The 24707-nt window shown below is 41.2% G+C and overlaps 1 protein-coding gene across 4 annotated transcripts in view; it reads right to left on the bottom strand.

Annotated features, from left to right (window-relative positions):
* LOC122885483 (neuropilin-2-like) overlaps nt 1-21230 on the bottom strand; it is a 101207-nt gene extending 79977 nt beyond the window's left edge. For 2 of the 4 annotated variants that reach the window (XM_044216600.1, XM_044216601.1), the window contains exons 1-2: nt 20090-21222; nt 7823-8003 (exon numbers count right to left, since the gene is read on the bottom strand). In XM_044216600.1, the coding sequence (XP_044072535.1) occupies nt 7823-8003; nt 20090-20165 (257 nt within the window). In that variant the 5' untranslated portion in view covers nt 20166-21222. Of the gene's footprint in view, nt 1-7822; nt 8004-20089 lie in introns of all 4 variants that reach the window. The other 2 variants (XM_044216598.1, XM_044216599.1) reach the window with 2 other exon arrangements.
* Nucleotides 21231-24707: the final 3477 nt, after the last annotated feature.

Below are 24707 nucleotides of genomic sequence, written 5' to 3' on the forward strand. Positions count from 1 at the left end.
CTGAAAGAGAAGTGAAATCATCAGTGGCCCCATACATACATTTTTAGAGGAACTGAAACAGTCAGCTATGAGTAGATTCATACATATGCCTACATACACACAGAGACACTCTTTCCTTCTCCAATCACGTGAATGACACAACTCAATTCAAGCTAAATCCCTAAGATTTATTTTAAAGCAGTTCATAGGGAAGTAAAACTGGACTGTTAGGCTCTCTGTCAGGACAAAAACAATTATGTAGATGGTGGACGCAGCCGAGCCCTCGGACTGCTCAAAGATGCCTCCAGCAGCACTGATAATTCCCATAAGGCATGACAGGCTCTAGTTCAGCAGCTGCTACTGATGTTTCTTACTTACTCCTACTTCTTATTCTCATGAATGTACATCCCTGGAGACAAAGAACTTCAAACGCTACACATTCAGAAGCAGCCATTATACTGTATTTGAAACATACAGTAGAGCCAAAAACGGTATTCTTAATGTTTACAGAGAGTGCTAAAACACCAAATCCAAGCTAAGAAGGCCTCTTGCATATTAGTACTGAATTTATACAGGAGACCATTAGATTCTAATACAATTAAAAGCACCGCTTGGCTCCTGATACAAAACCTGTTGAAGCCGGAGTCCATATAGCCATCATTGCCTCAGTCTAGAAATTGGTTTCTGAAAACTCTTAGCAGAGACTCCAAAAATGTACTAATTCTCATTGGTACCCAATTCCATTCACAGTAGGTTAACCATAGTAAAATGTTTTGTTTGCATGGACATGTGGATAAGCCCTGCAACACTAAAGTTGTGTGTTTTAATTCGGTGTGCGTTCAAGTTTATATGACCCACACACTCGCCCTAACAGTATTGTATATACCTGTGTAGAGTAAAAGCAGCCGTAGTCAGTATGTCACTGAAGCAGTTAATAGAGAGTGAGGAGGATGACTGACCTCACTGTTATCAAGTAATAGGCCTATTACTGCAGACAGATGGACAGTGTGTGTGTGTGTGTGTGTGTGTGTGTGTGTGTGTGTGTGTGTGTCCAGCAGTAGTCTCCAGGAAAGCCAATCAATTCCTCATTATGGCTTTAACACGCATTGATCAGGGTCAGTCCTTCAAAGACACACACAGACAGACAGACAGACAGACACACACACACACACACACACACACACACACAGTCATTACAGTAACAGACATTGATCAGGCAGACCTTCAGGGCCTCAGGGAGTGTCTGTAAATTAGACCACTGATATTATCATCCTTACCTGCATTACCTGTGTGTGTGTGTGTGTGTGTGTGTGTGACAGAGAGAGAGAGAGAGAGAGAGCAGAGAGGGAGTGGATTTCCTAAAATCACCACCTTGGAGCTTAACAAATCTTCAAATTTCAGCCATTTTTCTGTAACTGTCCAAAATCACTCCCTATTTGCTGGATAGTGTACTGTGTTTGTTTACCCTCCGCCATTTTATTTGAGTGTCTGAATTCTAAATGTGTAAATGTATCCACTATATCATGCCCTCAAAAATTCCACAATGGCATGAGAAAAGTATTGTCTATGACACACACTGCATTTTATTGATGTCAAAGTTGCCAGTGTGGATGAGGTCTCTAGATAAAGGGGCTGTTGATTACGCTGGACATGTTCTAAGAAGTGGAGGATGCCTTTTTCTAACGTCCTATAGGGTTGAAGTATCTGGAGTTCATGCCTCACACTTCTGAAGAAACAAACTGCTCCTCAAGTTGATAAAAGCTCCTCCTCACTGCTGTTTTTTCTCTGCTGTTGAATTGGAAGAACACAAAGAAGTGCCTACCTGACATAACTATCAACCACAAAAATGGAGGAAAGCCTATTAGTTCTTGTTGCTGACCAGTCGGAGGCATTTAGTCTCACGGACAATAATTACCCCTTAATTACCCCTTAAGCATAAGCTTGAGGTGAACCTCAACATTGTAGTTTCAGGTAAGGTTTTTATTTGTTTGAGTTGTTGATCGCCTGAATGAAATTACTGCTGAAAGTGATAATGTCTGATTTAGGTTTCCTAACAACAGCAAGACACCTAACCCTCCAAAAAATGAGGCAATGCCATCATGATCGCAACTGTAGGAGGTAAAAGCATCACTTTTTAGGCAGCTAGAGTAATCACTGCCTAAAAGTTTGCCTGGTGAGGAATTTGGTGGGACGCATGACTCTCCTGCTGGTAGGGTCACCGTGATGTTAATTCAAACATGCAGGCAGCTGCTGAATGCCCACAGCTGGTAACTGAACATCCACTGTCACTCCAAATGCTGTTCCTCTCTCTTCCTCTCTCTGTCATATAGTCTCTTCATCTCTCCCTCCAACTTTCTCTTTTTTTCCCTCCTGCCCTAAGGCCAGTGTCACATCACATCACTCTACCTATTGCCCTTCTCTTGGTCATGTCCCGAGGACTTTCACCTGCCAGTCAGGTGTGTCTGTATGTGTGCATATGATCAAATATTCCAACCTTTCTATCACAATGCATGTACTTTACAGGTACAGTATGGTTTACAAGGTTCATATTCAAGCAGTTGGTTCAGATTACACTTGATACCTGTGCAAAAGTGGGTTACTGAGAGAAAAGGAGAGAAGAGAAGAGTTTAATACAGAGAACAAACCTAGCCAGCATGAAGTTAAATGATTGACTGAGGCAGAGTACAAAGACAAGGTCTAAATCATTAGTGAAACCATTATCGTTGACTGCAGCTTCGCTGTCATATAAATCACTTCTTAACTCACTGCCTTACTCCATACTTATTGTGTAAGCCACATGATCGTGACGCTGCCTACGTGCCTGTCTGCTTGTTGTGCTTTCACTGTATATGAATTCATTTGAGAGCCCAAAAATGCCTGCACCTCTGTGTGTGCATTTGTGCTCTTGTTTATGCAAGTGTATGTGAACCTTATACTGTATATATATGTGTGTGTGTGTGTTTCTCTTACAGATAGCATCTGACTTGGGTGTGGTGTGAGGTAAAGGAGGACTGGGGGGGGGGTGAAGAGAGGATGAGAATAAGAGACAGACATATAGAAAGGGGATTTAAGTGATGGATAGACATACTGAAGGATAAAAGAGGATGAAGACAGATGAAGGCTGAGGAAAAGTCTATAAATGATAGAGAGAAGAATAGATGATTTCTAAAGAGGGAGATAAGGAGTAGGAGATGAGAAAATAAGAGAGGAAGAGAGAAAAAACAGAAAAGGAGGAGTGTGGCATTTGGCTTGCTGCCGCTGTTTTCTCATATGCAATGCTGAATAATGATTTGGCCTATAAAAGATTGGCACACTGCGAAGGATGAGGGTGAGGAGATGAGAAGGAAAGATGGAGAGAAATTAGATGGAGGTAGAGAGGGGAGATTGAATAAGAGGAAGACTTAAGAAGAGGAGAGGTGATGAAGAAAGAGGCATGCAGGGAGGAGGAGGGAAAAGAAGGTGGGACAGAGGAAGGCACAAGAGCAGATGATAAATGATAGAAGGGGTCCATTGGGCAGTGGTGAGGGGGCGGGAGGGGTGAGGAAGGGTGAGATGAATGGAGGGGAGAGGAGAGGGAGAACACCAGGAGGAAAGAGGAGAGGACAGAGAGAGAGGTAGCTGTCAGGATGATTTGAGCCTGCCCTCAACGGACCCTGACGCTGCACTTTTCCCTAAGCAGCTGTGTGTGTGTGTGTGTGTGTGTGTGCGGGCATGCACGTTCTTTCCAAACACTCCAGATTGAGATTTTGCTTTCAGAGACAGAGCAGTGCAGTGAGCTAAGAGGAAAATGTGCAGTAGACAACCAACTGCTGCCTCAAAAGGCTACACACTGTACACTTTAAAAAAAGGATTTTGTAGCAGTTCTTTGACCTTAACTATCTTAGTAGTTGAAAGGTAGTTTATATGGAGAATATCACTTTCTGTCAGATGAATTTGTATCATAAATATTCATCATTTAAGAGAGGTGCTGTCCTCTATTCTATGAATACAAATACAAGTAAATTAGGTGGCTTTTCTCTCCAAAACATTCGTGGAAAACTCCAAGAGAAAAGGAATACATCTAAAAAATACTGTCACAGAACCGTACTTACTGCTGTGTAGAGACTTAAATTTTGGTTGCTTACTGTCATTTTGGGAAATATGCTCATTTGCTTTCTTGCCGAGAGATAGAGGAGAAGATTGATACCACTCTCTTGTCTGTACGGTGAATAAGAAGGTGGAGCCAGTAGCAGTTAGCTTAGCTTAGCACAAAAGCTGGGGAAATAGCTAGGCTGGCTCTGCCCAAAGGTAATAGAATTCACCTACACCGGCACCCGGACAAAAGCCGACAAGTTGTGGTTTTACTTTGAGTTATGTGTCAGACTATTTCTTGGCTGGTCGTAGTGACTTCCAAGAGTTGTGGACGCTAAGATAAGCTAATCTAACCATCTCCTGGCTGTAGCTTCACATTTAATGTACAGACATGAGAGTAGTAGTATTCTCATCTAACACTACAGATGTTGGGTGATAACTGAAACTGAAACTGGCAATGGACTAATGTGGTACCATGGTGCCCGTCATGTGATGGGAAATGGGAAGTCATGGTGAGTGGTGGTGAGAGGCTCATTGGCCATGGCTATACTGATCTTAGCAGGGGCTCAACCTGTCTGTCAGTCTTCCTGTTTATCTCTTTCACTCCCTCCAGCTGTCTCCCTGCACTTAAATTGCTACTGTATATGAATCTTAATGAAAACATCTCTCTCTGTCTGACCACCTCTCCATCGATTTTGCCTGCAGAGCCAGCAGAGTGCTTGATAAAATGTGATGCATTATAGATTACACATTACCATCTTAAATTGCAATCAGGACCATAGTAGATTAGATTGCTTCAACGTAGTGACATAATAAAACAACCCTTGTCTGACCGGGGCATGTAGATTCATAACAGTGTTGTTTGTGCGAATAAGTGTGTGTGTGTGTGCTGATAAATGTTTTTGTGACTGACGCAACCATATTATGAGTTTTCTTACGTGATAAAGAGAGACAGAGAGGAACCATATTGCCTGTTCATAATGTAGTCTTTGTCTACAAACACAGATGACTCCTTTGTCTTAACAAGTGTGTGTGTCTGTCTGTCTGCCTGTCTGTCTGTGTGTGTGTGTGTATTCACATGGATAATGTTCTTATGACTATATTAAATGAATCTGATTATTCGAGAAAAAAAAATTAAAAGTAACAATTACAGATAAAGCATAAGAGGGGCAAAGGTGTGCTTCAGAAAAAGACAAAATTTGACAGCCACAAATGGAGACAGAGACACTAGTGTGTGTGTGTGTGTGTGTGTGTGTGTGTGTGTGTGTGTGTGTGTGTGTGTCAGGGTTGTGGCTGACAATCACTGGGTGACCACGTACGTCTACCCCCCACAGACACACACCTAACAGCTCAATTTCAGCCTACTCCGGCACACACACACAAACAGAGACACACGCTCCAGGCGTTGGGCGCCTGTAGACTTAAATAGCTCTGCTCTGTAGGACACTTGTAAATAACAGTCTATTCGACTTGAGATGTTACCACCAACACTGCAAATACCTCACTTTTACTGGTATGGTTACACAATTACTTTTCAAAAATTGTAACCTGTCATTACTGGAAGCAAACTGAAATTAAATTAATGTTTAGACACAAACCCAAAGTCTTTCAATATAGAACAACCATAATTACACACATACTGTATGTGTATACCATAATAAATAAATCAGTGCCTGTTGTTCCTAGCAGTTCAACCAGATTTTCTCCTCCTGGGAAACTACTGGACTTTAAATGGATGTAAGAAAGTCAAAGAGAAAGTGGAAAGAAGGGCAGGGGGAGTGGAGGGGAGAGAAATAGGAAGGGAGAAGGGAAAACAGAGAAGGGAAAAAGAGTGGGAGACAGAAAGAGAGAGAGCATCAAATGTGAGGATAAGAACTGTAGGGTTAAACTGAAAAATGACGAGGACAGGGAGACAGACGGAGAAGTATGTTTTTTATTTCCACAGCACAGTGCAAAAGTAAAGCAAAAGAGAGCAGAGCACAGCAGGCCTTTTCAGCCTTTCAACAAACAGCCAGTCGGTGAAATATTGATGCCTCAATTCCAACAAAGAAATGTCTGAATGATTTTGGTACATCTGAGTGGGGAAATTCACCTATCTATAATTGATACGGCTGAAATCTTAATAACTAGATGGGAAAGCACTGGTTGTTTCTCTCCTCTCTCCTTCTGTCGCTTTCAGCAGGTATTTCTGCTTCCGGAGCTGCAGAGTCTGGATCTGTGGTTGTGGTCCACTTGCTGCCCCTGTGTTCCTGCTTGACAACTGCTACTACAGTTGCTGTTATTGGCCTTGTTACTAATATTGTCATTATTTTTCATATGGCTGTCATTCCTATTATTATTTTTTTTTTAATATTACCACTACAATTACATTATTACTATTTTAAAAAATTCTAGGTGTTATTTGCATTGTGCCTCCCTCTCCCCCACACCCTCTCTCCCAAAACCTCTCTCTCTCTCTTCTCTCTCTCTCTCTCTCTCTCTCTCTCTCTCTCTCTAGCTCCACTGTCTCAGAAAGTTTCAACGTTTTTTTAAAATTAATGATTTGCTTTTGCACTGCTTGCAGAATAAAATGTGTCATCCAATTGTTTTTGTTTAACGCATTCAGTTGGTTTTATTATATAAATATTGGACTTGCAATCATATTGTTGTATTTTTGGTATAATTGCCATTTTATGAGCTCCAGCTTCTATTGCACCCACAGCCATCTGTGGAAAGGGGATCTCTTTTTTGATAGCCCGTCCTATAATTTCTCTCAATATTTATAATGTGTTAACTTTTTTACAGTGCTTGAGCTCGTTCACCTTTGCAGATGCTGGCCCCCAAAAGCCTAGTAAGACTTTTGTACTGTATGTAAATTGGGCTCTACAAGTTACCATGACTTCATTTAAATTACTGGAAAAATTATCTGATTGTCTTAAATATTTAAATTTTTTGCTCCATGCCCCTTCTTATCCCATATGTTGTGCTTTTATCTCTTTTTAGCTTTTGATGTTTTAATATTCTTCCATATTCCTCTTTAATTAAAGTACCTTGAAACCTGTAGAATTTTACTATTATTAAGATATATGTTATTTAAACTTTCTGACTTCAGTAAGCTTAAATGTGTGTTTGCTTCTTAACCAGTCTCTTAACTTTCTGCCGGCATTTTTCCATGATTTCCCAGCACGCCTGTTTGTCTTTCTGTCTGCCTTTATCTCTGTGTGCTGTATTTTTATTTCATGCTGCAGAACTGCCTGCCTTTCTTTCAGTCTCACCATGCAACCAAAGCCAAAAAGCCAAAAACAATGAAGGACACCAAAAGCCTCTAATCTGCGTTAATTCTTCCTAAGTGTGAAAACCATCCTGGAACAGTAAATGTGTTGTAATTAGACTTTGATAATTAGAGACAAGGGACCGAGGGAGGTCCCAAAGTGATTATTATGGGATAGCTAAAGCCAGAGAAACAGGAGGAGAGTGGGCTGAAGTTCACCAAATACACCCAAGAACTCTCACGCAGAGACAGGCTGGTGGAGACAGAAACTCCAAAGAGACAGTAAGAGTGAAGAAGTTTTTCACAATATTGTAATCAAAACTCCCCTCACTTCCCATCCCTCCTTAGTTGCAATCTAACCTTTCAAGTACTCTAAATCTTCACGTCTCTTAATTCACTCTTTTTAACTTTTTTGTTTTCAAATCCCTTTGTTTGCCGCCCACCCCATGCCTTTAAAATCCATCCATCCATCCATCCATCCATCCATCCATCCATCCATCCATCCATCCATCCTGTCTTTACCTGCAGTCCAGTTTCTCTATCTCAAAGTGCGGGTTGAAGTTGAGGACGATGCGTTGTGAAGGCTCGGGGGCTGTGATGATCCAGCGACAGTTCTGGTGAGGTGGGTACTCCAGTGGGTAGCCAGGGGTGGTGATGTAGCCAGCATCGCTGGCATCTAAGTAGCCACCGCATGGCTCAGACGCTGGATGGGAAGAGAGAGATAGAAAGTGAAATCATCTTATAAACAAGTTAAGAAAAGTGAAGTGGATACAGAACTTTGTCTATTTTCTGTGGCATTGGTCCACTATCATCTTGTGTAATATATGGAAATCCTTCCTATACAAGTACTGAAAGCCTTGATAAAATCATTGAGTACGCTTAATATTTTTCCATAGGTTAATACTCAAGTTCACACATTGGAATAAGGGCATTGATTAGTGTTTCCAAATGTGATCAAAACAGCTAAGACAAAAGAAAGGGAGAATAAAAGGGCAGACTTTTGAGGGAACTATAGGAGGAAAGGTGAAGAAATAAATTGCTATTGAAAGACTTGAGAGAATATTTTACTGCAAAAAGAGACAATGAAGAAAGAGCGATCAGATAAACCTCCAATAACAATATGTAGCTATAATAATTTCCCTCACAGCAGCAGAGTACCATCAGGGTCAATGTTGTTTGCTTATCATGACTGACCAGGAGGACATCAACATTTCTTTACATATTTGTTCATTAAGCATGATTTCACACAGGGGAAATTGGGCAAAACTAATAAAATGCAGATAAGAGTTGTGTTTGCCGAGACAGGATATGAGAAACAAAGAAGTGTGTGTGGATGTGTCTATGTGGATGTGCTGTCAAAGGTCAACTCAGCATCATGACATACAAAGACTCCATTCTGACCCATGAAGACTGACACACACACACACACACAGTGAACAAGCCCTCCAGATGCCACAGTTACTGTCACAGAGCGGATCCACTTGTCGGCAGTCATATGTCTGTGTCGTGTCATAAACAATGCCACTCATTCACTGCTGCAGATGGACCCTGACATTGATGGGTAACTCATATATATCTGTGACACCCAACGGCATAACACACACAACTCTACTGTATTACATCTATGCTATCTATTGTACTCCATGCTGGCTGCCCTGTTTGAGGGATTGTGCAGACTTTCTAGATGAGCTGAACTTCTTCATTGTTTAAGGTCCACAAAACTTAAGTTAAACCATCATGGTGGATATACTCAGTACCATCTTTGTTAAGGCCATGCACATCCAATATAATGGCACAGTATGAGCCACAATCTGCCAGAAGAGACTCAAGAACGAAGGTTGTGAGTTTGCTCATTTACCACCCCCAAAATAACACCAATCTAAGTACATAATATAAGTAATAATATAATGTATATCAGTGCTTGCAGACAAATTACTTATTTTAGAGTATCTTAAGTGTAGTGTTGGCTAAGGGAGAAAACTAAAAACAAGTGCTTGGTGTTCATTAGTTGGACTGTTATTCTGGAAGAACTACTTTATCTAAGGATATATTCCTGCATAAAACTGTGATTACACTGTACATTTGGATCAAAGCAGATGCATTTTCAACAAATATTTTGGGCAAAACGATGGCCATGATGCACCAGGTTAAGCTAATAAAAACAGCATCTGTGAATGTAGGCTGCTTGCTGGGAAGTGTTTGGCCGGTGAGCAACCCCTTAGATAATTTCCTGTTTATGCGAGAAAAAACAAACTCACAATCAGGATCCTGACAGTCTATATTATTGTTTCAATCAGAGCTAAATGTGCCTCAAGAAACTGGCCTCATAAAGATAAAAACTGTAAATCTGTGTGAAGAAGCTGTGTAACGTCTTGGTCTGGGCCAGCGTCTAGCCCGCTGTGCTATGACGTTTTATTTATTGCCACTGTGCTGAGTGGTGGTGACATAGCCAAGTCAAACTACTCAGCAGAATACAACATGTTTTAACGCTATAAATAGAGTTGCTACTGTAAACCTACTCTGAGAGGAGTCACACATGCAAACATTTACACACACACGCACAGCTTAAACACTTTATCAGACACAATCTTCAAATCAAATTGAAATAGGAGGGTAAAACAAACCACCATCAAAAATCTCACTTTTTTATCATGGCTGCAAATATGGAAACATGGAATGATGCAATACACTCATGCACTCAAGAGTAAGCAAAGGAAGATTAAAGTGGAGGTCAGATCTCAGCACATAGTACGCAAAGTGATTGACACTTTGGCATCTATATCTGGTGTCTACCTCACACTGTCTGCAAACAATTAGTGATCACCCCTCTGTATCTCTCTGCCTCTGTCTGTCTCTCCCTCTTCCATCATGCTGTGAGCCAACAAGTCCTGTCTATCTCCTCCTGTCTGTTTCCAATCTCCCTGGTGACATACAGTAATACAGGAGTATAGTTACAAGGCCTATGCAACCCGGCCAGACGCATTTCATCTCAGCACCACCTGGATTAGTGTTTAACCACTCTGGAATCTCACAGCACCATCAGCCAAACACCACTTTTAGCACACCGCTTAGCTAACTGTCTCTAACGAAAAAATCTGGGATATGCAGAGGCGATGCAAGGGGGAAACATCTAGGGTTGTTAGAGAAATGTAAAGGTTTAATAACATATTGCTTGGGACTTACAAGAGTACAAAAGTGTTTTCAGACAGTGAAGGTTTATTCTTTTTTATAGACAATGCTTTACTTTGCTTCACCTTTCAACCTACTTTCAGCCATCTCCTCAACCATATACAGTAGAGGGGGTAGACACAATAACATGAACACCTGTAAAATCAGTCCAGTACAGTAACACATTCCTTTATGAAGCTTATGTTTTTGTTTTTGTTTAGACTATGTCAAAAAGCTCATGTATACATTTATATACATTATTCTCATATTTTCTGTTGGTGGGATGTCAATAGCATGCTTTTCTTTATCTGTTTATCGATTTTTTTTAGATTTTTACACAGAATAAGTACCCTCTCATCTCCTCTCCTCTCACCTCTGGCGTGCAGCCGATAAAGACAGCACCTCCAAGTGTCTGATGAATAAGGCTGGTGTGATAGAGAGGCAGACGCTGTGTGTGCGTGAAGTATTATGTCTGCTCTGCTTTAAGGGTCTATCAATCTCCGGACACACACACACACACACACACACACACACACAAAGTCATTCAACGATTATCACATCCAAACAGGGCAGGAAGTGACACACATTGAGGTGATGGGTGCGTGGATGACATCACATCATTTTGTATGAGGTGCCACTAAACATGTTTTATACATATAAGTGAATTTAATATTGTTTATTTGGTGCATAGATATACATACATTAAAAGTTTGCTGATCAGTCGTTATAATGAGTTCCTGCAGTGAGAGACCAGTAAACTGAACTGGAGGATTGAAATATTTTTCTTTTAGGAGGGACAGCTAACAGGCATCTTTATGTCTATTTACCAAGAAACTGTATAAATACAGCTTCCAAAAGTAAATCTATAGCAATGCTAATTTGTATTCCACACTACAGCACCCTGTCCTGCATGCTGGAAAGAAAGTCTGTGTGTGTGTGTGTGTGTGTGTGTGTGTGTGTGTGTGTGTGTGTCAGAACAGAGGAGATGCTGAGTTGGAAAAAAACCTGAGTTCATGTCAAGAATTATCAAACAGGCAAAGGACAGAAAGAGAGAGAGAGAGAGAGAGAGAGAGAGAGAGAGAGAGAGAGAGAGAGAGAGAGGGAGAGAGAGAGAGAGAGATGGAGAGACTTCAAAGAGAGAGAGAGAAAAGGAACAAAAGAGATGTGAGGCAGAAAAGATGAAGATGTAGGTGTTGAGGAAAAAGAGGAAGAAGGAAAAAGCATTGCAGCTTTGAGTCTTAAAACATTATTTTCCCCATTGGACTTCGTTTCAGAGATGTCGCTGTCGCTGTTCCCAGATACCAGCTAATTGTCGGTGAGTACAAATGTTATCATAACCAGTGATGGCCAAACCTACAGACATGAAATCAAAATTTTAATAGACCAAAACCATCCTTTAGTGCAGCATCATACTGGACTCTGCTCTAAACTTCTGTGGTGAGTTGGTACGTCACGTTTATAAGACAATATCAGCTTAGGATGAAACAGAAGTGTCACATCAAAACATCACCAATTTTCTCTGTCTCAGTTTGTTTGTCCCTCACAGAAGACACAAACACTTCCCTCCTCTTGACCCCAGACTTCACACAAGACTGCTTCTCTCTCAACCACATCAGCATGCCTGATCTTCAGGGAGGGGTTGTATTTAGACCACAGATTCACAACAAATGCACTAACACAAACCGCTGAACATCGCTTATCCCCCTCTGGCTTAGACATCACTGAATTCAAACCACACTCACGTACACACACAGAATAAGCAGCAGTAAACGGTGCTAAGCAGTCAAGCAGGGATATAAGACAGGTCACTGCATTATTTATAGCTCTCCGCCACTTTTAGTATTGCATCCTGATAACACCTATTCAGCAACTTTTCCCCACATGCGCATACCTCAACACACACACAGATGCATCCATACAGAAATGTAATAAAAACATGTACAGAAATGCATGCACAGCAACATGCACACAAACTATCGCAGAAAGTCCCAAACATGTAGAAAAGCACACGCTTCCAAATGGAGCTGCTTTGCAAAATGGAACTAGATCCTTGTTTGTTGGCCCCAAATACAAATTTTCTGACCTTGTTTCTAAGCTCGCTTACAGATTCATTTTCCCTCAGAGTAGGGAATCTGATTTGACTCTAAAGACACACTCAACCTGTCGCGATCGATTTGCTAGTGTGCAAGAACTGTGCTAATATGTTGGACCATAGTCTGCATTAATTTTAATTGGCCAGAGCCCATAATGAAAGCATTAGTGGTTTCGTAAGTGTGTATGAAATGGAGAAAGTGTGTCTCACCCAGCTAACCACAATGCTTGTTAAGAGCGAGGCTATTATTTGGCAGATCAACTTATTATCCACCAACACTGGCCCCAATACTCAAAACAGTAAAGTGAGTCTCACATTCTTATTATTGTGACCATGTCCGATTGATTTCCATGCATTTTTAATGTTTACAATGCATTTTCAGTAGGCTGGCTTGGTTCCAGCATCATGAAGCACTCACAAAATGCTTTGTTACCTTAAACGGTAACAATACAGATAGATTTGTAGTAAAAAGCTTTTGTGTGACTCTGTGAGTTTGAGAAACACTGAAAATAACAGGCTGAAATGTCTTCTTTGGATCAAAACCAAGGAGCTTTTAGTCATCAAAACCTGGGAAACCTCAGGAATGGACAGAAAGAGAGAGGAGAGAGAAAGAAAGGGAGAAGGAGGCAGAGTAGGATGAAAGAAAGGAAGAGAGCGTAATGCCAGCAACATCTGTCTCTCATCATCTGAAAAGAGAAAGTCAGCAGCTCAGAAAAAAGCTCACTGGACAGAAAATACAACTCACACAGACACACATACACACAAACAGGTGGGGTTGTGCTTTTCTCCAGGTGCCCTGCATTAAGCCACAGTGGAAAACTACAGAGAGAAAAGAGTGTGTGTGTAAAATAGAGAGAGGGGTGGTGGAGGACTACAAAGGACCTGAGAAACAAAAAGAGTGATGGGAAAATGGAGAGACGAGAGACAAGGACTCATAAAAAAGAAGGATGAGTGTGTGATACAGAAAAAGAACTGACATGAGAACAACTCAGGAGCAAAGACACTACCTGATCTGTGGGCTTTAGAATGTAGAGCGAGAATATGAGGGTAGAAAAAGGAAGATACAGAGAAAGATTTAAGATCAATAACAGAGAGAGTAGCAATGAGTAATTGAAAAGCTAACTGAAGGAGAGCAGTTTGAGAAAGAGAAGTGGGGGGGATGTTTAACAGAAAAAGGATGACTAGAGAGGAAGTCATGCTCCCATGGCTGGATTACTCACCAGCCAAAGTGGACAATTTAACTACCAAGAGCCTCGATGTTCACAGGTTTGCTGTGAGAAATGATTTGTGGTAATCAGAATAAATGGACATTTGTGTAGACAATGCACCATTTACGTAAACTATCCAACAAGTCCTCCAAATCAAACGTCAAAATACATTGTGCGTCCATGCCTTCTAGAACGACACATAGTGTTTTCTGATCTGATGGCACTATCGGCAGTACGACATAATTTGTAGAGCCAAAAGGGCCCCATTGTGTTTATGCAATCCTGTTCAAGTTTACCTTTAATCATACCACTGAACATGAAGTGCTTTATTAATCCTGAAGATAATTCAGATTCAGATTCAGGACTTTCTTGTGAAAGTGTGTTGATCAGTGGAACCTAAATCTGTTGTATTCCTTTAAGCAACTGTAAAAAAAAAAAAAAAAAAAATATAGTAAAAGCAGCCTACTTACTGCTATACATCAGCCTTTGAAGATGTGTATGAATGAAGTCATACACAACTCTAACAAGCCATTCACATGGCTTGTTAGAGTTGTTCCAACTGTTGAACTTTATTCTTTTCCCGGCAGAGAGAACAAGGACGAGAAAACAAAGCTTGGCATAGACTGACAGAGTCAGAGAGAAGAGACAAGAGTAAAAAAAGAATAAGTGGATGAAAGAGTAAAAAGATTTCCCACTGTGGCAAAGTGGGGCGAAAAGAAGGTGAGGGAGGTTTCTTAATCGGAGCGAGGGAAAACACTGACAGAGGGAGGTGTGGAGAAAGAGACAGAGTGCGCTATTAAAGGAGAGGTGAAGTGCCATGAAAAGAGGAAAACAACAGGATGATTCAGCGTGAAGGGAGAGAGAAAAAGGAAAACAACCTGTGGCCTTGCACGACACTGCTCTGGAGGGACTACTGAGGACACAGAAGGCTTAGCTTACACACACACACACACACACACATACATACATTTTTCGTGGTATGTGAAGGTTTTAAAAGAAGCAAGCACAGACAAATGTCCTCATTTGAAGGATTCCCATGATCTCCCCTTCCCTCTGAGGACATTTGTTCTTCACAAGTGTACAAATACAAGAACACACATTCACACACAAACTGATCCCCCCATCCTCTCTAATGACTCCAATCATTACCAATGGCCAATGAAGACACTAGAATACTAACAGTTTACTAATGACATGATAACTGTAATTAGAACATCCTGCTGGACCCACTAATTGTCCTTTCCCTTTTACAGACGAGAGAGAGGGAGAGAGACAAAGAGAGAGAAACTGTGCCAGAGGTTAATTAGCTTAATGTTGAAATTCGCTCACTGCAAACTAGGTTGTTGATGTCGGTGGACCAGCCCCTCTGTGGTTAAACTGCTATTATTCTAATGATGGGAAGACTAAGGCCGTCTCGTTTGATTCCCAAATTTCTTTTCTTAAAAGTTCTGTCGCTAATTTCAATGTATTTTCTGGAGATGTATGCTCTAAAAAGAAAAAAGGAAATGAAAAATACAGCAGTCTGAATCACTAGATGAATGAGGATAACCCTTTATCCTGAAACCTGGTGGAAAACACCTGCTACCTGCAGGATAATTAAAATGAAATGTATTTTGAAGAAAGTCTCCAGCAAAGTGTCAGCTGCCACAGATTATCATACTCAGTTGTCACACACAAAGATTTAAATCTAACCATCACAGAAGAGGGATTTATTAATCTCTTTTAATTTGAGTTGGCTACTATTCTTAAATAAATTTCATGACCTCTTTGTGTACAAAACTGTTTGGTTTGTCCTACGGTTTCAATAAAATGGCCTCTGTTTCTAACTATTAAGCCAGTGGAAGCTGAAATTGAATCCGATATATCTATCTAGTATATTCCAAATCATCCCTTCAATTATAATGTCATTTCATTCTTCTCAAGATAATAACTTAGAAAAGTATATATTTTGCCTATATTATTATCAGAGTATTTATTAATAATATGCTTTACCTTGGCCAGAAACCCTCCTGTGCTTGACAGAGGAGAGGAATAAATCTGGGTTGGTTTACTGCAGGTGGCTCCACTCAACTACTGCTTCACACTCTGCAGCCTTCCTCTTATTTCACTAATGCCCTCTCATGCTCGCTCCCTCCCTGTTTCTCCCTTTCCCTCTCTCTTTTGCACTACCTAATGCTCACAATTTCCTTGCTCTCTCCATCTCTTTCTCCCTTACTACCCATCTCTGCTCACTCTTTCTCTTTTTAATGCGCCATTGTCTCAGTGTGCTTTACAAGCCATATTGTTAGAACAAATCCTGGCCTTTTGTATCAGCGAATCATCTATCACATCTGATGAAACAGTAGTAATGAAGAACGACTCACATAAGGGAGAAAAACAATCATAGAAATTTACAAGAAATACACATAAAAACATGTATGCATGAGTTAATTTCAGAGGCACTAATTGCCCCTTCTTTGTATAGCTGGTTGCAATATGTTTTACTCCTAATATTGAGCATTCACTCACTCTTTTCACTTTATTTGACTTCCCATAATATGCTGATGTATTTCTAAACTTTCTGTAGGCTACGCTTGCCATTCTTCATATGCACTAAGTAATTATCCACAGAAACACAAAATTACAATGGGAGGAACAAATATAGTTAATTTCCTATTTATAGAATATAATATCTGTAATATTTCAGGCAAACAACTGATCTTTTCGAACCAAAGTAATTACACAGAATGACTGTATTAGTGGCAGCAAGTCATTTTATTATGTAGTGAGCTAAAACAGGGTATAACCCTATTGTGTGAACAAATGACATGGATTGTTTGTTTTATTGATGGCCAATTGGAGCTTACAAAGCATTATGACCCACACCAATGTAACATTTAATTATTACAAGCCGGCCCCACGGGCAACACAACACCTAGTTGTGTTAGATGTGGGGCTAAAGCCTGATGGTGGTAAATAACTTATGCATTAGGAAGCCCAGTCACACAGGATGCTTGGTGTACATAGTTATACAATAGCAAAAGTATTTAAAATCTGTAGTACAGTGACCTAACAATTAAAAGCAAGTGAATGCATGCTGCTGCCAGCTCTGGGTCATTCAGCCACACTGTAGCATACACTACCTAAATGCAATCATTTGCAGAATTAATGGACTTAATATCAAACTTATTTATTTCCCAATATGTAGGTGGACTTGTTGACTTTTTCTCTCCAAATGCTGAACAAGAAAAAAGACTTTTAAAATCACACTGGATTGGTTGAAGCCATCATCAAAAAAGCCTCATAAACCAATCCTTAGCGCATACCTGTGGGCAAATCACCCTACTGCTAGCTTACGTCTCACACTGTGCATCACAGTGAGCCTGTTTCATCATCCAGCATATTTCAGGAGATACACTATAGAAGCAGACAGCTGGTCTTGAGTGGCCAATTATGTCCGTTTATCTCCCTTCCAGGCACAGCTGTGATCAAACAGAATGAAGAAACAGGATCAAACAGTGAGGCTAAAAATCATTCTTCCGTTTCGTTCACTTCTTTTTGCAGCTTCCCTCTGCCTGTTTCTATCTCTGTTACTTCCTCCCCCTGTACTTCCAACCCTCCCTCCTATCTCTCTCTATAGATATATATACACTTCTTAGTCTCACTATGCTTTCCTTGCTCATCTCTCCGGAGACAACGGAGCAGAGGCATCTGTAAAAGTTTACTGCTGATAAAGCTTCATCCTGCATAGCCTACTGCTGAGCATGTGTGTGTGTGCTCCAGTGGCTCTCAGTGTACCAGCGGAGAGATCTCAAAGGGAGCTTGAGAGGGTCTCCAGAAAAATGGCAGTTCCTCTATTGTCAACAGAGTATTATAACAGAATATCAACAAGTCCTCGTGTCAAAATAGGTAGTTTGTCAGTGCCTTTCAAAAGGACACATATTAGCATTTTATGGTGGTAAGACGTGGTTATTTTTAGGAAACTGATCATGGGCATGGTTAAAAGAAGAACTACTTGGTTACAGTTGGGAAAAGATTGTGGTCATGGTAAAAAAAAAAAAAAACTGCTGGTAGGAGAAGGAAGTGAAACCCCAGTCTCTGGAGTCCATGTTTACATTTACCCCGAACGCCACAACTTCCCTTTGAAATTGTGATGTGCAATAGAACCTCACTCTATATTTCCTGCTTTGGCTTTGAATGTAAACATGGGCCATTTTCAGCTGTTGATCAAATGACCAGTTGTCATATGTGTGTGGATAGGACAGTCTTGGAAATACTGTAAATGTTACACACAGCGTCAGCAGTTATCAATAATTTGTGAAAATCTAAACATTTAGAGATGACGTCAGCCCAACCGGCTGTTCTCAGTGGCCTGAACTGACTTACAGATTTCAGTTGACATGGAAATCTCCACACATAGCCTAGCAGTTCCTTCCATGGCACATATCGTCTCACATCAGAGGTGAAATGTGATGTAAAGAATGCCTCCACTGTGCTCTATGTACACTGTTTTTCTCCAAAACAACATTTGGCAGAGGGGCCACTCAATCCAAGTCATGAGATCTGCAAAAGCCTCGCTCGCCTCCTAAATAAGCCCTAAATCAATAAAACCTAGAATGAAACCAACTTCTGAGCAGCTACCTTTTCTCAATTCCCTCTGTTGTAAATACACACAAAATGTGTCTCAAAGCAGAAAGTGGGCCTCAGGGGGAGATTATAAAAAATGATTCTGCTTAGACAGCTATGAAAAACCGTTAAAGGTAATGAGAGTGTGTCTAGCTGTTTGTAATGAAAGGTTGGTCATAAGCCCCGGTTTAAGCCGTCAGTCTCTTTGAAAGCAGACAAAAGCAGTTTTTGCATCTAAATCCATGCTATGAGTTCCAGGGTAAAATCTTATGTTAATGGCCGTTTCTTAAAGCACTTCAGGACACTTAAACGCGCACCTGTGGCCGCTTAACAGCGACTTTAAGTGTTGATGCCTTGACCTGGAGTCACCACAGGTAGGTAAAAAAAAAAAGAGTTTTCCAGTGTCCGCCTTGTGCGTAAAGATTGTTGATATACGCACAAAAAACCTACACGTAGGTAACGCGCTTAACGGAGGTCTTTGCCTCGCCACCTTTAATCGAGTGTAACTCGCAGGGCTTGTACCGTTTCTCACATCAGAGCCTGTGCGTATGTACAACGGTAAACTGCTGATGGGTGTTAATGCAGCAACAAACCCCATCGCGCACACGGACTGGGGAGGTGACAGACCTCCGCTGCTTTGGTAGTTGGAGGCAGAATGGACCTCCGTGCGTCTGGAGCGCCGTTGCTGGCCTCCGGTAGTCGGAGACAGCAGCCCGGTCAGATTCACCGCCACCTCTTCCCACAACCGACAATAACATTTAGTCGAGTAGTCCTGCTGCATGCAGCTGCCAGCCTTGGGGTAAAAGTCTTACAAGGAATGTTAAAAGACTACATCATAGTCACACATAAAACAAGTGCGATAAAGTCACTATAAACTCTATTGAGCAGCTCCTCACAGACCGCTGGCACTCACATTAGTCCCGATAGGAATAATGAAGGAACATTATAGTGGTTTTTCATTATTCAACAGCTCTCCTGAGGACAGTCATTGATTAAGCTGCAGATTAAAATCCACTGTATATGATTAAGATGTTTTTCAAGACAACAAAAATCAATATTGATACCAAGCCAATATCCCAACATCCTTCAGTTATTCTAGGACGGAGTGAAGCCAGCAGTGGAGTGGGACGATGAAAACGTTGCCGGTGATGATGATAACCTACTTGTAAAATCACATTGTTAGAAAGTTGTACGCCTATACAAACGGGCGACATCAAACATTAACACTAACGCAAATGACTATCAGGAAATTCTTTTAGGCTTTCGTTAGAGAAAAAGTTGCTGATTTTGTTTAAGTGGATCACTCATTGCAAGTTGTGTACTCACTTTTTTCATTTTACCTTTCCGCCTCTGGTGCTGACCGAGTGAGGACAGGACGTAGCAGGGATCTCCCTCTGAATTGTTCTGAATCTGAACTAATCAATGGCCCTCGGCACTATGATTACCAACAATTATTTGAAAGGTTGTGTAGGACGGTAGCCCCTTTTGTCACAAAATGCGTGATGGTTTTGGTTTCCCTAAAATGTTAATTTTTACAATCATTACGCATTTTGGGTTGACGGGGAAACACCACGTTCCCCCATCTCTGCGTTTTATAGACCCCGTACTTGTGATGTGGATTAGAAAAATTTTCTCTCAAAAAAAGAGGCTTGATTTCTATTTAACACCTACGTGTGACAGTGTGATTTGAGCGGGCAGAAAAAGTGTCAAACTTACCTCCTTCCTCTGCTTTGACTGCTGAAGGCAAAAGAAAAGCCAGTAAACATCCACAAAGCCATATGAATAAATCCATCTTTTTCCCTCGGATGTGGAGAAAAGCCACCTCTTCTCTTCCTCTGTGATTTTATTCTGTATATCTGAGACAAAGCTGCAGTCAAAAGTCCCCCTTTTCTCTCCTTTTCCACAGTTCTTTATTTCTTTAAAGCGCAACACAAGCGGTGCCCAAAATCCACCACAAATGCCGGGTTGCGTTCGCTGGGCTCTCCAAGAATATCGCGCTTGTTGAACACTATTTGTACACTATTTGTACGAGCTTTGTTAGTGTGTGCTCTTTCTTTTGGGGAAACGAATCTGTGCAGACTGATCTGAAATCAGCGCAATTTCTACTGTAAACACATTTTTAAAGCCTCACAATCCATTGCGGTGCGCACAGTCGGCAGCACTGTGTAGCCCTGTCAGTCACAACGCCCGTGGGAATAACAACCTCGTCGACACACTCGTTGACAGACCAAATCATAAATTTCAAATAAAGTAGAAATCACTGGTTGAAACCAGCAGGAGCCAACAGAAACAAATCCCGACAACCATTAAGTTTGACAAAACCTGAAAAAGTAACACGGGTGTTTCCTCCTCGTCTCTATAAAATACCCCAAAGTCTTTTGCTCTGGTTCTCTTTTCCCAATGGCGCATTAACTTGATAAAATGATTAAGAAAGAAAAAAAAGTTCCCATTGATTTTGCTCTTAAGATGCTGTCCCGATAACAGTCCGTTCTTGCGCAAAAGATAACACAAGATCTCCTGCAAGAGGCAGCTCCGGTGTGCGTGCGTAAAACTGATCGGGAGAAAATAAACGTGCAGCCTCTCCTCTCTCCTCCTGCAAACTGTGCGTTTCTTCGCTGAAACACGCTTCTCTATGCCCGCTCCCTTTCAATCTCTCTCTCTCCTTGACGCTCAGTGTATGTCTCTCTCTCTTTCTCTCTCTCGTTCCCTCTCTCGGCAGCTCCGGCAGTGCGCTCCTTCCCCTCCGATCTCAGCCGGGTTTGTGGCAGCGAGCATGACTGCTCACTCAGTCCCCTGTCCCGGTGTGCGTGCACGCCGTGCGCGCGAGCGTGTATCGGATTACAGTAGGCACCTCGGCCCGCCTCCATATAGCCCCTCGCTGATTAAAGAGCAGTTTCATCTCCCTCGCACTCCCTTCTCTCTCTCTTTTTGCCTCACCCTCTCTTACCTTCCTATATCTCTCCCACTCTCTCCCTCATTCATTTATACCAAATTTCTCCCCGCTTCCTTTCCTTTCTCTATACTCCCTCCTTTCCTCTTTTATGTCCTCCCCATCTCTGCTTTTCTCCTTCCACCTTTCTCTCTCTCTGTATGTCTCTAGTATAAAAAGAGAATAGAGGGAGGTGGAAAGAAGAAAGGCAGAACACAGGGAAAGAAGAGGCCCGCAGCACAGCTTTATGAGCTTTGTAGTAGTGCTGGGAGCTTTAAAAGGAACCTAACAGCATTAAAGCAGAATGTATGAACTAATGAAAATGGAATGGAATCTGATGAGTAACTTAGTAATCAATTACCAAAAATATTTTACTAATAATCTTTGACTCATAAGATTAACAGCAGAATTTTCGTTTCTGTGAAAAAGACAGATTTACTTGTCATGCAGAGCAGCCACTGTGATAATAATGGTTGAGCTCTTGAATGCAAAAATTCACACACACACACACACACACACACACACACAGACACACTTGTCTGCAGACCAGGGCAAAAAGCTGTTTACCAAGGGCACATGGGTCAGTGGCGAACAGAATCTAAACAAAGGGAGGAAGATATAGACAGCAATACGATGCTGACACACACAAGCACACACACGCGCTCACATACAAATAAACATGTTCACAGGCATGGCCATGTTGACACACACACACACACACACACACACACACACACACACACACAAATGGGTTTGAATGGCAAATAGCCAGGGGATAATTTCAAATTAAATTAATTAATTGAATGAATTTCTGTACACTTACTGTTTAAAACGTGCTACTATTTCGCTCTCTTTCTTTTCTGGTTCTCTCTCTCTCTCGCTCTTTCTCAGTAGTATAATACAGGGAGGATGGCAGTGGGAGGTGTGTTTAAGGCCCTGTAGCAACACCAAAGCTTGTGGTCTGAAAAACGAACCAAATCTTGGCTCTCACACTGCCTTCCCAGGACACACCCTGCACGCATTCACACACAGATGCACACACATACAGGCCATAATGACACAGCTGAACTCACCATTGACCGCTCAGTAAAAATTACGTTGTGCACTGAGTTATCTCGTGGGAAGAAAATCCCTTTTAAATCACCACAGAGAAGAAAATCACACAATTGCTGATGCTTTTTTTTAAATATCACGTCACAATTATTTGACTGACACGGGCGCTTCTGAGAACAAGCAATCTTAAACAGTCACAGTTCTGGCCGAGGGAGGTAGGAGGGTAAATCAGATGTATTATAATTTCCTGATCAGTTTTACTTTTACTGTAATAGGCCTACAATTACCAGTAGGCGGGTGAATCACTGGCCTCAGTTCAGGACAGTGACATGTGACACACATGCAGGCGCACATACATCATCAAACTGTCACTCAGATGTTTGCCAAAATCTCTGGAGTTCTGAAGATATTAAGTTCTTTTTTCATGACAGGTGTGTGTGTGTGTGTGTGTGTGTGTGTGTGTGTGTGTGTGTGTGTGTGTGTGTGTGTGAAATAGAGAGAGTAAAAGTCACACTACTCATCCCTTGGGTATCCTAGTCGTATGACCTCTGTAACCTGTCCCCCTCTCCCCTCTTGCTCCCCTCGTCCTGTGTCTTTCCACTGAAACTAATCCCACCCTGGCCAACTGGAATCTGTCAAGTGTTGAGAGCACAGAGAAATCACATGCTAATTTCAATATAACATTCCACTGAGCTGTTAGAAATGTCTTATTTTGACCACTAGAGAACATAGATTCTGTTAGGAATTACCTGAGATGCTGAGCTGGTACTGTTAAATCCTTTAATCTTGAAATTGTCAACTTTTTAGGAACGAAAAACAGCTAACTTAAATTTTTGCAGTGGTGTTTAAAGATTTTTTTTTACATTTTTTTTATCCTCAGTGAGGCAGTCCTTCAGTTGAAGTTAAATAATGAAAATAGTGTGAAATTATAGTTTTGGTTTCACATGGAAATAGAGCATGCTGAATGCACAAAGATCTTAAATCTTAGTATCCACAAGTTGGCAGGGAGACTTTGGACAGGAAAAGTAATCAATAATTTCTGCGAATCATTCTGAATTCACACCAATCCAACACATGGACCTAAGCCTTCTGGACTTTCCCTTCACATATTCTTCCGAATAACTTGCAACAGTATGTTGTGAAACTAGGATATGCTAATACATGACACCTTTTCTGCTTGCCAAGCTGTGGACAGGGTTTCCCATAAGTCACCACTGACATCACTGAGAGTCTATTTTAGATAAATGGACAGAAATGCTGCTTGTGCTCACAGAAAGTCCCAGTGTTTCTCCCTCACAGAAAACTACCTGCAAAGTTCTCAGGTCATAGCATAAGATTAATTTGTAGGGCTATGGTTCTGTGATGCCACTCTTGTTAAATATCTTAACTTGGCATTACAGTGAAGAAATACAATTTGAATAATTATGAAATCCAGTTTGAGTAACATTTCCATTTTTTGAAGGTTTACCAGTCACCAAAGCACTGTACGCCGGTTTACAATACTCTAAGGCAGGATTTTACAACTCTTGAAAGTTATCATGGAGGCAACTATTTTATCTTTTGTCAGATCAATTGCGAGGTAAGCAGCAGAAAGATACCATTCACGTTGCAAAGCAATCTACCGGGTATGCGCTTGCATGTATTTGATTGGCCACTGCAGCGTTTTGCTGGATGACGACATGTTGCAGTCTAGCAAAAGTTGAGCCTGGTTCAACTTTTTTGCAGAATTTCATCTGGACCACCAATAGTGCTGAACGCTCTGAATTTGCTTGTACAGTATTTGCAATAAATACTTGACCCTCACACACATCTGCATTCTATCTTGGCTACCTACAATAGTGGCATTTAAAGCTATTTTTGTTTTTTTTTACCTGTAAAGCTTCAGCGGCCGTGTCTGACCATTTCATTTCTCTCCAAAACCGAAAAATCTGACATTCACTCCCACTTCACGCTGTGACTGGCCAGCTGTGCGGAGGTGAGAAAGGAGCCAGGGTCTGAACTTCTCTCTCTAGATGTCTTTTTTTTCTGTCTATTGTTTCCGTCACTTTTCATGTGAACAAACTAGCGCAACATTATCAATGCCTTCCAGGAAAGACTGAAACTGTGCGTTGTTATCTTCATTCAAACGATATCGTTTTTGACAGGTTACACCCCCTGACCTCCTGTGTAGCAAAGTTGGTTTTATTTCTTCAGTTAAGCCTTACCAGTGAGAGAAGTATAACCCAAATGCATGTATATAAAAACATTTTTTGAGTGTGTGTTGCAACAGAGCTGTGAAACCAGTAGAGGGTAAGGTGATCCTTGCTTTGCGTCAGGGGAAGAACCTGTCTGCTGGCCTGTCAACAAGTACTG

This window comes from Siniperca chuatsi, linkage group LG12 (assembly GCF_020085105.1).
Source record: "Siniperca chuatsi isolate FFG_IHB_CAS linkage group LG12, ASM2008510v1, whole genome shotgun sequence".
Lineage (NCBI taxonomy): Eukaryota > Metazoa > Chordata > Actinopteri > Centrarchiformes > Sinipercidae > Siniperca > Siniperca chuatsi.